The 14,708-nt window shown below is 44.0% G+C and overlaps 1 protein-coding gene across 1 annotated transcript in view; it reads right to left on the minus strand.

Moving 5' to 3' along the window:
* KBTBD12 (kelch repeat and BTB domain containing 12) overlaps positions 1-14,708 on the minus strand; it is a 1,008,581-nt gene that overhangs the window by 676,110 nt on the left and 317,763 nt on the right. The window contains exon 4 of the mRNA XM_069643368.1: positions 9,178-9,328. Within this exon, the coding sequence (XP_069499469.1) occupies positions 9,178-9,328 (151 nt within the window). The remainder of the gene's footprint in view (positions 1-9,177; positions 9,329-14,708) is intronic.

Raw genomic sequence — 14,708 nt, forward strand, 5'->3', positions numbered from 1 at the left:
TATACATGGAGCCACTGGGAGCCCTCGTAAACACACACAACATCCACATCCACCAATATGCCAAACACACACAGCTACACCTCAAGATCAAGAACTGTCACAAGAGCATTGGAAAGCCTTACATCAGGTAAGGCTTCCTACCCAGACAATGAGAATATATTGGGTACTGATATATAATGCCATATTTCTCGCGTCATTCACAAGAGCTTCACATGTTCTTTTTATAGCACATAGTTTGGTTTAGTAAAGTACATTTTTATCACACAGGAAAATAACTATTGAAGGCAGGAAGTTAAAAGTGAATGTTGCATTGTATTTGGTAGATCAGAGTAAAATATTATGAACTATACTCATTGTCAAGCGACAGTTTTGAAAAATATTTGATCTGTTAAAGTGCTGGAATTATAAAGCTGCACTTTGCAGCAAACGACGGACCACTCATAATGTTTGGTTTCCTTATCTGAGATGGTACTTTCTGATTTAAAAAGATGGTTTACATGGGTCCACAGCTTCATATTTAGAAAACACGCTGATTGGTAAGTTTAGTTTACAGCTGCCCCTCGTACTGTCCAGCTGCGCACCAATGGGCAGATTTGCCTGGCGGCTACTAGCCTGATGTGCTTTGATTACTTAAGTAACTGCCCTGCTAAGACAACTGTAGGTCCAACTTTCCAAATTTATTTCAAGTTTTCCCATTGGTTGAGACCAATATATCATGAGAATCTAATATATAAAGCTGAATGTATGTATGTGTGTGTGTGTGTGTATGTTTGTCTGGCTATACACATCCACACTGTTGAACCCACGTCTACCAAATTTTGTATGGATTCCTCTTTTATCTGGGCAAGATCATAGTCTGTTTGGATGCAAAGATCTTACATGCAAAATAAATGTTGGATGTGTATGTATATTGGTCCGGCTATACAAATCCACACCGTTGAACCCACTACTACCAAATTCTGCATGGATTTCTCATTGGCCTGGGGCAAGATTGTAGTCTACGTTTGGAGGCAAAAAATGTACTCCGTGGACAACCTCATTTACTGATGCTCACCCTGATTCACTACAGTAGGTACTAGAAGGAGGCAAAATTTGGAAAAGTGTCTGAAGCAAAACTTTCGATGTGTTGGCTATTCCTTTGAAATGTCTGACTACTGTATACCGTTCAAAAGTGTTTATTAAAGCATTTTTAAAGGGAATAAAAAAAAAGTTTGTATCACACCACTCCAAATATGGGAAATGGCAAGGTTACAGTTTACTTAAGTTCATTAACGAGAAGAGAGCACAATCAATCAATCATTCTTGGACATTTTCTCAAATTTGCTGTAGCCATTGAGTGACTGAAACATGCTGCACAAAAAACGAACATCACTTGGAAAAGCTCCATCAGATGCAAAGAGAAAATCAATAGCAAGAGCTTCTGAAACACAACAACAAACAGCAGCACGACTTGCCGACCAGAGGACAAGAGAAAACATCTTCCAGGGCACATGAGACACCTCTCAATCAGGAGACGTGCAACCCCGGGTACCCCAGCTAGTTATTTTATAGCAACGAATATGGCTTTCACTGCTGCTGATGGGTGCTTATATGGCCTTTAACAGCCAGCAGTGAGGGGTGTGGGCCGTTAAAGGCCATGTCTGCCATCACAGCGGGGGGAAAAGCCATTCACACCCCTCGGGTTTATCCACCGTGAAAATGTTTTTTCCCCCCCTCAGGAGATTGGCTGTGTAAGCAATGCCAATCTCCTGACAAAAATAAAAGGAAAAAACATGGCCGCCACCATACGGAAATTGAACTAATTCCCTTTTCCATTTTTATGGTGGCTGGGAGATTGGTAGTGCACCTGCACCAGAGCACAAAGCTCCAGTCCAGTAGGTAAGTGGGGAGACAGGATGGGGTGGGGAAGGGGTATAATTTGTTTTTGAAGGGTGGAGAGGCAACAGGAAGAGAATCAAGCTTGGAATGTGTTGCTGCGGGAGCGGGCAGTGGTTACTGATTCGCACAGGGAAAGATAGATCCTCATTAGAAAAACAGTCTTCTCCGTGTGTGATTTAGAGATAATAATTTGTGAGGATAAAATCCCAGTTAAATATGGGTTTAGAAGCTGCTGCTGTTTGCTCAATAAACATGTTAAAATATGAAATACCAATGTTGCAGCCTGCCTAATTCTACTTGGTCCGTGATATATCATCATCAAAATTTATTCGGATAAAATATCCTTAAACCAGAAAAAGAACAATACATCAATGCATCAGTTAACAAAAAGAAACATCAATAGAATCAAAGTACATATAAATTTAAAACAATAAAAGACAATTCAGATTAAAAAACAGATTAAAAATTACCCTTAAGCAACTTTTTCCTCCGATACCAGGCTTTTCTCACAAAATCGAGGAAACCCCAAGCAACTGTGGTTGTTTCAGCACGCAGTAACAAAAGAAAAAAAGGCAGAGCATGCTTGTGTAAAATGTGCCTCTTCGAGCAATGGGGCAATAGTATTCTTTCTTATGTCACGGTAACGGGGACAAAGTAAGATCGAATGCAACAAATCTTCTTCAGAGCTACAACCCAGAAAAACTGTGACCTGCTCAGCTCTCACCCAGTTCTTAGTGGTGGTTCTAAGCCAGAGCAAGTGAAATCTTGCCCTGGACAATGCCCACCGATCTTGTATTCTATTACTATGTCGTAGGTAAGGCTGGATACCATGGACAGCTGAAATCAATAAATGGTTCCTATTAGATGTAAGCATAAGCCCGTTTGTTTCCCTATTCACCACAACTATAGAAAGAAAGATCTGCTTATATTTGTTAACCATTTGTTAACCATAGGCGGAGGTAAATTAACCGAAGGGCACTGCAAACTTAGGGTAGTAATTTGTGTTAGACAGCGAAAGATAAAATTCAACCAAGGAATCTTGCGCCAAAAAGCACTCTGCAGCAAGGTTTTGACAATTGTGTGTGACAATTTAGCTCTTGGGTTTGACCAAAGCACCAACCAATGCGAGAGTGGGCACGTGTGCCAGTCATCACCTATATGAGTAATGCCCAGTTCGACGTGTACAGCAAAATTAGGTGCGGAATTGGGGAGAGCCCGGTGTTTTTTGCGGAAGCTATTCTCTATAACTTCTATGGGGAGGGTTTTCTCATTACCCCACAATGCTGCGCCATAGTTCGTTGCAGCCTTAGTCTGTGCTCTATAGACTTCCAATATGAGTTTAGTTGGGTGACTTTGACACATATTAGAAAAGCGCAACAAGCCCGCCAATGCCTGCTTCGTTCTAGAGCACTGTTTCTCTATAAACACTTGTGTATAGGCGCATTATAAAGGCCATATCATATCACATGTAAAATCCCCTGCCAGTTTTCACTGAAAGTAATACCCAAACAATCAAAGTTTTCTACTTGTGGTATAGTTTGACTGTTTCTCACCCTTTTACGCATCTGTATACTTCCACCTCCCCTGCTAGAGCATACTATTACTGATGACATTTTGGTGTTTACAGATAGTTTTAAGTCACGCATAAAGGCAGTATTTGCATCAATAAAAAGCTGCAAAGCGGTTTGGGTGCAGGAAATCAAAACCGTATCGTCTGCATATGCCAGAACCGGGAGGGGAATGGCACCTCTCTTAAGCTAATCAGTCGATTTTTTAACCAATACCTTATATAGGCTGTTAATGTAGAGGGCAAAGAATACAGGGGCTACAACGCAGCCTTGACGTACTCCAGAGCCCACCTCAAAATATCCTGTGCATTGGCCTTGTTCCCCAAATCTCGCACAGGCTCTAGTATCCTCATGGATGATCTGCAGTACCTTCATCAATTCACCCGGATACTCCATGTACCCGAGCACTTGCAACAACGTGGCTCTACCAGCTCGATCAAAGGCTATGCCCAGGTCCAATGTGGCTCTACCAGCTCTATCAAAGGCTACGCCCAGGTCCAATGTGGCTCTACCAGCTCGATCAAAGGCTATGCCCAGGTCCAATGTGGCTCTACCAGCTCTATCAAAGGCTATGCCCAGGTCCATAAATGCCAGGTAAATAGATGCTCCCGCCAGATGCAAGTTAAGCACCTGAGCTCGTGTCCCCAAGCCCGGCCGGAAGCCATATTGGATGTCCGAAAGAATGTCATTATCAGTGATCCATTGTTCCAGGTGCTCCAGGACCGCACGGCCAAAGATCGTAAAGGTGGTATCCAGTAAAGAGAAAGGCCTGTAAGATAGGGGGCTTGCTGGATCTCCCTTTTTAAAAATGGGATAGCTAATGGTGTTTTTCCAGGAACTTGGGTATTCTCCCAATGTCAAATAGGCATTGAAAGGTGTGTGAGCAAAGGGACCCATATTTCCAGTTCCTCCTTAAATGGGTCAGCAGGTGTTTCATCTGGGCCGACGCCCGCTTATGCAAACTGCCGATCAACCGCGCTCTGCACTTCCTTTAAAGTAAAACGAAGTGTAGAGCTTCTATCCCCATTCTCATATCTAAGTGTTTGCCCTTTGAATAAAGACTCAAAGTGAGCTGGCCATACCCTTGCACACACATGCTTCCCTCTGTGAGTATTGCCTGATATATATGCTAATGTGATAAGCTATTATTAAAGGATTCAAACACAAAAAGAAAATACATATTTGGGTACTTAAAAAGCTCAGGCAGATTACCATGAAAGAGGGTTGCGAAAACCAATTGACACTACTACGAATGGCTGCTTGCCTTCTTTACGGCCATTCCGATCCCTTTCTGCACATAGCACACCTGTCTCAGGGATTCAGAGCAAGAATGCCGCAGGCAGGACGGAAGCCATGGGCCAGCAGAGGTCTACAATGGAAGTAACATTACAAGAATATGTTTAAGGTTGAAAAAAGTATACAAGAGACACAAAGACCACAATGATTCACTCAATACCTATAAATTACACTCTATGACACGAAATAAAAACCTTCAGATTACTTGAATTGTTTCAGTTCCAACCATGATTTCTTGATTATATGTTTTAGGATTCAATTGTTTGTGTTCTACATGTTTTTTTGTCTTTCACTTTGTACATTTTCCTTTTTTTATTAGCATATTCTGAAACAGAAACACATTGACACCATCATGGCATGTCACAACAATATAGACACTGTTACGTGACCAGAAGCATAAGTAGGCGGGTTTAGTCACTGTACACGCCTCCCTCCCCTTACCATCAATTCAGTCCAGCCTTGCAGCCAGGGGGTTATTCGAGGTCTTTTAGTGAGGCCCGGGTATTGGTCTGAATAGTCCATAAAGGTGTTTAGGAAGTAGTTCACGCTGCCTGTGCGAATGGCTGTAACTTTTTCGGCCACCGTATTCTCCCAGCACTTAGACCACCACAACGGAACTGAGGGGCCGTCCGCATTTTTCCAAAGCATTGCTACTTTTACCGCTAAAAGGAGGTGCGTGCGGCGTCGCGAGGCCTTTGAAAATGTCATTATTTTGATTTTGTGATTTGTCTATGCACTTTCTTTAATTTCTTATATTGATTTTGAGTGACTCATTCACACATGCATTGAATGTTGTGTCAATGTGATTTGTTACCAATTGTTGAATTAATGTTGATTTTGTTGACTTTATGTCGCTTGTATAATTTGTTCAACCTTAAACACATTCTTGTAATGTTTATGGATTATTAGCCCCAGTGTTCAAAGTTGTTAATGGGGCACGCCTACCCTTGTGTTTCACACACTACAATGGAAGTAGCCATTGTTTTACCCAATAGTGCGGCCACTCCGTCCTCAACAAGGAACTGCATGATATAGACATGTTCTTTTGCTTGCAAAGAAAATCCAAACAGAATCATGTATAGAGACGCTGCACATAACATCCATCTGGTTTTCCTTTGGCGCTGCACATGCACAGTGCCTCTGCACGTGTGTGGTGTCAGGGCATGCCACGCACTGCGGAATGTGCACGCGCAGCAGACATTCTGGCCCTATCTGCAGGCTCTGGCACGAGGCTGTTAGAGTACATTGGGCCTCATGACGTGTGTGGTGGTAATAATCGCCAAATTCATTTCAGCACCATTACCACCACGTGGTCTGGTAGAATAATTGCCAGAGTGGGGTAACAGCAGCGTTAGGCCACATTTGTGGAGGCCACAGGACCCCATGGGGATTTTGGAGGATTTACCACAAATGTTAATTCCACTGCAGCGCATCCTCCAGTTTCAGCTGGAGGTAATTCCAACAATGCACCTCCAAAGTCAGTGGTTTGAGGAACTGGCAGGAAAGTGGCAGTAAATGGAGGTATGCATGCTTTCTGTTGCCCCGGCAGCATGTATGCCTTCATTTAGTTATAAGAAAATGATAACTTCGTTTTTCCTCGGGAGGATAGATCATGGGCAACGCATACAACGATGTAGAGCAACACGGGTTCGATCCCTTGGTTCGCGCTTATAAACCTCAGGGTATTATGTGCATTATAAATAAGCAATTACAACAAAAGGTATTCCCATGGAATTAAGTTCTTCCCTTTAAGATCTTTGTTGAAATTCTGTGACACTATCGGAACATGTACAGTTTTGAAGTCCAGCCCCAGGAATTATGCCTGTGTTAAGTGCCTCCCATTTATTAGGACTGATGACCTTATATTTGTCCCCAATCACAACGTGTGCCCTTTTTCAGCATGTATGGCAGTGCTGAGATTTGGCATGGAGGGTACTGCCAGTATCCTGTTTCTTCCATGAGGACCAATACACATCGGGCAGTTTGGTTGGTTTGCAGTTCCGCCATCTGGCACAATGGGCCTCATTCCGAGTTTGGCGAAGTGGTAAAAAACTGGTGGTTATATTGTTACTGCCACTGTTTGGGTGGTAACGGAATTACCGACATTTTCACCACTCCACCACATCCCGGCATTGGCACTCAAGTGGGCGATTTACCTCCAGGAACATGCTGGACCTAAATCTTCCACTTTAAAGCCAAAAATCGGCAGACATGACTGGAATTACTGCTTGCGGGAATCCCACCAAAAACCTCATGGAGTCTTATTGACTAAGAAAATGGGGATTAACACCACCCTACCACCAATTGCAATCCCGTGGTAAACCCAAGGGACCATGTGGCAGTAACAGTAACCGATTTTGGTGATAATGTGGCAGAATAACTACCAAATGACTGCCAAACTCGGGAATTAGGTCCAATGCAACAATGCATCCAATGCAACAATGCAACAATGCATCAATGCATCAATTAGGTCCAATGCATCAATACATCCCTGCAGGGTCCTCCTTATGGTCCATATCGGCCCTTACTATTTACCGTTAGGCTTGTTGTGCTCCGCTGGAATTCATGTATTATTGAGTTACCTGGTTACTATGATTGACGTCTGTAGTCACGTGCTCAAATAGGACAGATGTTTGTGCCATGCTGCCCTGTGTCATGTTCAGTAATGCTAACGGTTTGCATTTTCCTGCCAGGTTTTAAGTCAGCTGTCAGTTGTCCCCTAGCCATGGATAAGGCAGTTCTACAGGTACACATCACAAACAATGCAAGCATTCAGTTACCCTATCAGGCCTGATGCCTCTGTTCATTTTCACGTATTCTAGCGAGGATAGCTTAGGGGCAACGTGCTCGCCTTGGAAGCAAGATGCCACGGAGTAACACAGGTTCGATCCCCGGCTCAGGCTTAGAAACCGCTGAGTATTAAGCGTGTTATAAATAACCTATCATATCATATGAGGGGACTACAGTCAGTGTTTGCTTGTCCCATGAGTATTGTGACTGACATGGCAGACAGACCAGAGAGCTATGCAACACTTATGTTTCTACGTATGAATTCCAGCTGGGTGAGGTGCACAGAAAGATTGAACTATAAACAGTGCACTGATGCAATCTGGACACACGGCACACAGCCTGACTGCTAAGCCCTGACCCCAATCATTTTTACCCTCTTTCATTTATTTATTTAATTGTTGTTTTACAACGCTAGAAGTGAAAAGAGATAAAGGTTAAGGCTTGAGGCAGGGAAAGAGGGTTTGAACCTTTAACGCCTTGGAACATCCAGGATCAGGTAGGTGCACAGAAATTGAGGAGGGGTATGTGCAGCACGCCATGCAGGTACAACTTGTGTATATATGCCGGAGGGAAACATACAATATAATGAGAAAATCTGTGTGGCTCTTGACACCACAGCGTCCGTATGGTCAAAGGCCTCCCCAACAACATGATTAACAAACGGCAACATGATTAACAAACGGATTGCTTGAGCTCGGCCTATGCGCCACCACGAAACCCCCCCCGGATATCCATCTCGCCTCTCCTAATGCCCGCCTTCTCTAGCCTGCCTTTGCTCCACCACTAACTGCCACTTTAAGCACTCCTGAAATGGAGTGCCCCACTAGCTGCAAATATTCACTGGGTAAATCTGCACAGATACCACCAAACTGTAATACCGTTACCACCCCTTGGTCCGGCAATATTACCACTCGATCACAAGTGGGGGCTGAGGTGTAAATCCCCATTTTCTCCGAGTCCATAGGACTAAATTGGGCATTTTTGGCAGATTACCGTGGTGGTAATTCAGCTGTGGTAATTCTGCCAAACATGGGCAGGAAGTTGGCGGATTTACTGCCAGCACATAGCTAGAAGTGAATCCACCAAGTTTCCACCCCAACTCATAGGTGGGCAGTGGGGTAATGTGGCAGTGTATGGTAATACTGCCGTATTTAACCGGCAGCGCGCAGCTTGTAGCGACTCCCACTATTCTTTGCTAAATACTGTGCGTTAAGCGCTGCGTCTACCCCAAATAACTATCTAAGTTATACCTGTCACCTCATAAGGTGGACAGTGCTCTGCAACTTCCAGAAGCTAGGAGCACACTCAAAAAAGACCACAGGTAAATGCATTAAATAAATAAATAATATGAATTGATTCCTTGTTGCAGAGAGCTGAAGATACATTTGCAGAGACTCATCATCGCTGAGCACACTACAGCGGTGAAGCTGTTCAGGATCTTTCCTGACTGCACTACCCGGGCACGGGATCAATCAGGGAAAAGAGAAATGTGGCAATGTAAGGAGCAAAAGATATTTTGTTGCCTAGAAATAATGGCTCAGTGGAGCTTAATTTTCTGCGAAAGCGTTGAATCTCTCCTCCATCCGAGGCGGGCAGCAGGAACGATAAAAGATGGCTAATCGAATCACAATCTTTTTCCACTTACCCAAGACATAAATCTCGCTGTTGACTACAGCCGCACTGAAGCGGTACTTGGAGTACATCATCGGCGCACGCTGGGTCCATTTGTCCTGTCCCGGGTCATACTCGAGCATTCTATTGCTTAATCGATCAGGCTCGTCATCAGGAAGATCCATCTATAGAAGAGATGACAAGTATGTAATAATGTAACACTTAAGCTGCAGACGCACGCACGCGCATGCACGAGCGCAGTGCCATCTTCACTACTTTTGGGGCCCAGGGCACGGACATCTTTGGGGCCCACCTCCACCAAACCAAACGAATTAAGTGATCAAGAATATCTGGTCGCACCCCCCGTCCCCTCGTCCCAATCACAACCTATAGGTTGCTATGCAGCCTCAGAATAATAAACAAGTAACATTTGAAGGCCAACATTAGCAGTCTACGAAGAGGTTACTTCTGTTCTAGTATAGATACAGGATACTTTTTATCAATAGCATCCAGGAAGGTATGCAGCCTGTAGTATTAATGCAGGACCATATGTAAAAGGTACATGTAACCCAGAATAGACAGAGCCATATATGGAGCGTTATATAAATGCCAAATAACATAACATAACATAACATAACAGAGAACTCACATTATCTGCCTCACAGAATGCAAAAGCGCTCAAGCATGGATAGAGGAGACCAATTGGAAGGAAGGAGAAATCTACACACACCATAGCATGGCTGGTGGAAGCAGATTAGAAGCTACCAGGAATGTGTCTATATCCAGACAGACTGAGATAAGAAGTGGGATATGGTTTTCAAAGAGTGTTGCCATTAGAGATCAAAGGAACAATTGCTGTGGTGTGCAATATGCCAATGCTCACTAGTATAGTGGAAGGAACACTATAGCCTGTGAACCTATGAGTGAGGCTTTTATGAAGATCATACCCTGCGAAGGAAATCACTCTGAAGGGCTGACAATTTTGACGGGATTAGAGATGGGCAATTTTGAGAGGTTAGGCAATACAACATTAAATGAGATGCCCAGGATCCCACATTGGTTAAGGAGTGGATTTGTGCCAATTCTGCAATTTCTGCATTTGAACACTTTCTTTTCCAGTTCTTATCATGAACTAAAACAATCTCATTAATAAAACTGACTTGGAAAGTACACAAATCACATTACCATTTATAAAAACACACAAATCACATTACCATTTATAAAAACAAAATATTATAGAAGGGTGTTGCGCAAAATGGGTATGATTTTAGCTTCATTTTCTCCATCATAAAGGGAAGTATATAAGTACTATAATACCAATCGATGTGATGTAACACATTTAACCTGGGTTTTATTTCGTATTTTAAAGCTTTAAATACTTCCAAAACAATGGCTGGTGAAATTGTCATTTATAACCGTGCATAAAAAACATTGACTTTTACCAAAAAGCAAACTGTTTTTTGCGTCAAACGAGCAGACCTTAAAATATGCTTCCCCGAGGCCTGCAACATCTGGCCTGCTCTCTTCTGTCTACCACCCCTTCCAGTCAAATGGCCTACATAAGAAGAAAGAGGAAGTAACGGGCTAAACAATGCCACTGGATGCAAGAAGGCAAACCTCACAGAAGACAGCACAGTAATGTAAAAGATATTAGATGATTTGACCAGAATCACCGTATTGTCTGCTGACAAAGCCAGGATACAAACATGAACGCTTTTGTTCCACAGTCTTGAATTTGGATACTTAATCACCTCTTGGACTAACAGTTTATGCTCATCGTTGGATGTGATTGCCTAGGTTTTACAACACCGCAGCTGAACAAACCAATTTCTTGACCTTCACTATACAGATGATATGTTCGTTTTTATAGCAACCCATATCGGGTACAGGTACATTGCTGATAATAGCACCTGTTGTGCTATAAAATCAAGTACATATGCATGTAGGATTATAAACTTCAAACATAGGAAAGGCTCAGCCAGCTTTGCTGGAATGTGGTATTCTAATCTTGCATATGAACACATATCTCTGCAATGAGTGCGTGACACACTGAGCTAACTTCTAAACGATTGTGGCATTCAATTGATCAAAATGCTTTTCAACTTTAGCTATTGCACATGATAAACATAATTCCCACAGGAAGGAAAGAATGCCACAGAGCTGTGCCGTAAAGAACACACACACTATGTATACCACAGTAAACACAGAAGGCATTACATGAGGAATTGATCAAGGCAGAATGTACTTGTCAAAACAGACAGGCAATGGGCTTAGAACCTCAGCAGCATGCCATAAAATATCCTGAAACATGCTATTTAAGTCTGGTGAACAATGGAATCTTACTTCTTTAGATCAGGCAGCCTTCTGGGGCCCCCTCCAAGCTGGGGGCCCCGGGCAAGTGCCCCTTTTGCCCTCCCGTAAAAAGGTCTCTGCATGAGCGGGCGATTCATCAAGTCTGGGCACTTGGGTAGGAATGCGTGGCACAGGCCCCTGCGTACCCATCACAGCCGATAATAAATGGATGATTCCAGCAGTTTGGAAACTCCCATGGTTGAGGGTTTCGGAACATTGAATCTGGCAGATGAGTAACTTGATTTTTGATGCCTACGGTTGCCAGTCTCAGGGTTATGTAAATGATCACTGACCACCACTAGAAGTGTTCATAAGTGAGCGGTACCATAAGACATCTTTGTGAATGCATGGTATATGACTGCGGCAAGATTGGGAGCAATATAGACTGGCTTTCTCTAGGGACTTCACCCTCCTATTGCATCCTCATTGGGATAGTCCAAATTCACACTCTTGCCACCCAGTGTCCACCAACCCTCTACTGAAGGGGTCACTGTTAGACTGGAGGGAAGTGTGCGCATGTGACAGGTCTGATCAGCTTCTTCTGAGACTGTGGTGAGGGTCCTAGTTACATTGGTGGTCTTACTGAAGAGAATACACATCCAATGGGAGCTTCTCTGAGACCACCATCTCAATTCTTATAGGACAGCAGACAGTGGCCCGTTGGTACCATCTTTCAATCTCGACTGAAGTGTGCTGTTGTTAATTCTGCTACCATGAGCTGAAACCTGCTGTAATAATGAGCCAAATTCATTGCCTACCGCGCCTACTCTAAAACCCCTAGCCAAGGTGATGATAAACTGCGTGACTAAGTCTCATTAAAGAAACCATTGCCCGATGAAAGGAGGGAATCAGGGGCTGGGAAGGCCCACAAGCGATTTGAGGTATTTCCCTTGTGAGGTGAAAGGAGTAATCTCACAGAGTCCCTCCCTATTGGCGGACCCTGACTCCCTATTAGACCCCCCATGAAGGACAAAACTAGGAATGGAGACCTGCCACTACCATGTGCCAGTCAACAATAGCTGAAGCAAACACGCCCTGTAACAGCCGTCACTCATGCCCCTACCATGTGTCCAAACATGTAAACCACTCGGTCCCAGTCCTTGCTGCAAAGCCAGATCTGAGGGGGAATGGCCCAGAGTACAGCAGAGCCATGGGCGAATACAGGGGAACCAGGGGGCATAGGTTTGTTCAAGATCCCTCCCCAACCTTGATGGGCTGGACCCGTAGCAAACCTCTCCCCAGTCATTGTCCTCAGACACGCTCATTATTACAGTCTGGGACAGCCACTTTGGGTGAAACGCTAGCAAGGGGAGGGAGGTACCCACCAAAAGTAGGGTGTTATCATCAAAGAACCTAGCCAATAGGTACTGTTCATGGCAGGCAAGGAAAGTGATGTGACCCGCAGGAAGAGCACATGAGGAGGTCACCAAAAGGAAAGAAAGAGCTTGAGCATGTACTTAGCATACCCCGGGCGCAGCATCTACTTAATGTTGGGAGGGTGACACCTGCTGGTGTAAGGACATACAACACCACACACAAAGGTTGCAGTGCAAATGTCCCAGAAACTGTGAATTCTAGGGTTGAGGGCCGGTCCTTCTACGACCACATTGATGTTTCGCTAATTTCAGACAGACATCTCATGTGTGAAGGTTCTGAAATCTGTAGAAAGGGGTGGGGTGCCCAAATGTTATGTAGCTAGAGATGTTTGGAGGGCCCTAACGGGTAACTGTGAAAAATGTGGTGCAGATTGGTTAAACGGTGTGGAATTGTATAAGGAAAATGCTTTGCCAAGCCACAAACCCACAAACAAATTGAGAGTTTTGCTGACATGCAGGGAAAAGGGGAGGGGCGTGTTTAAAATGTCATGTAGCCAGTAATGTCCGTAGGGTCCCAACAGGTAACTATGCACAATTTGGTGCAGACTGGTGAAACATTGTGGAATTGTATAAGGAAACAACATTTTTGGACAGTAATACATTGTTGAGGGAAAGGAGGAAAAACGTGCATTTAGTCGTGCAGGAGGTATTGATGGAAGAGTCAAATTTTTAGTGTTTGGTAAAAATGGCGGATGGTGGGAGCATACCGAACCTGCAGGGGGATCATGCTCTAGAGGATCAGTCATGACATAAGAATGGCTGTTTGTGGGTCTTTGCAGGCTAGTTTTGACTCTAACCTTTTCATGGATTTACTACAGGAGATGCAAGAGCGTCCAGACGTGTGTTGTGAAGCCACCAGATGTGTTGCTGTGCCGTTCAAGACTGCCTACTGCTGTGTAGCTGATGCAAGCAGAACTCATTATTATCCCGAGGGGTGGGGTGGTGGAGGCAGTGAAACTTGCGCAGGGAGATAGATATGTGGTCACATTTGTAGGAGTCAATGATCAGAAGGGCTGTGGTGTGGTGGACAGCTCTGGTGGAGAGTCAGATATGATATGATATATGATATAATAAGTCATTTATAACAGGCCTGTATACATGTGCCAGATGCATGGCTGGGAACCTGATTAGGAGGTAATTTCTACCATCAATGGGGGTTGGGGGGATCGATGAAGGGGGTGGTGGAGAGTTCGATTTTGCAGACTTTAGCAATCTGTAGCCAATCTATTGGGATGTCTTGTGTATGTGTTTTGAAAGGTGAGCTTTTATTGTCAACAATATAGTCTAGAGATTCAGCTGGGTCTGACAGCTGTGGGAAGAACTCTGCAAGTTGATTATCTGGCAGCCATTTTTGGATGTACTGATGTTTTTCGAGGGGGACCGATGAGGATGAATTTGGTCTTGGTGGGGTTAAACTTAAGGTAGGTGTTCGACCGTAAGATATGGATGGCAGTCAGATCTCTCATTGATAATGTCCTGGCCGCCTTTGACCTTGAGGTACAACTGGGGGTCATCAATATAATGATGAATTGCTGTGTTGATGACCTTGGGGAGAATTCCCAGACGTTCCATATATAGGTTAAAGTTGATAGGGAAGAGGAAGGAATATTGGGGGACCCTCAAATGTGACTGTGAATCATTTGGATCTGAGCAAACCAAGCAATACAGCTTGGCGTCTGCTGGATAAGAAGGAACTAAACCATTACTGGATGGTAATGGAGAAGCCCAACCTGTTTGCAAGGAGGGTGAGGAGTGCCTGATGGTTGATGGTGTTGCATGCAGCCAAGAGAGCTAAGGGGACTACGCAGCGTGAGTCTCCCTTGTCAATGAACTGCAA

Source organism: Ambystoma mexicanum, chromosome 2p (genome assembly GCF_040938575.1).
Source record: "Ambystoma mexicanum isolate Mex_15411 chromosome 2p, UKY_AmexF1_1, whole genome shotgun sequence".
Classification (NCBI taxonomy): Eukaryota; Metazoa; Chordata; class Amphibia; order Caudata; family Ambystomatidae; genus Ambystoma; species Ambystoma mexicanum.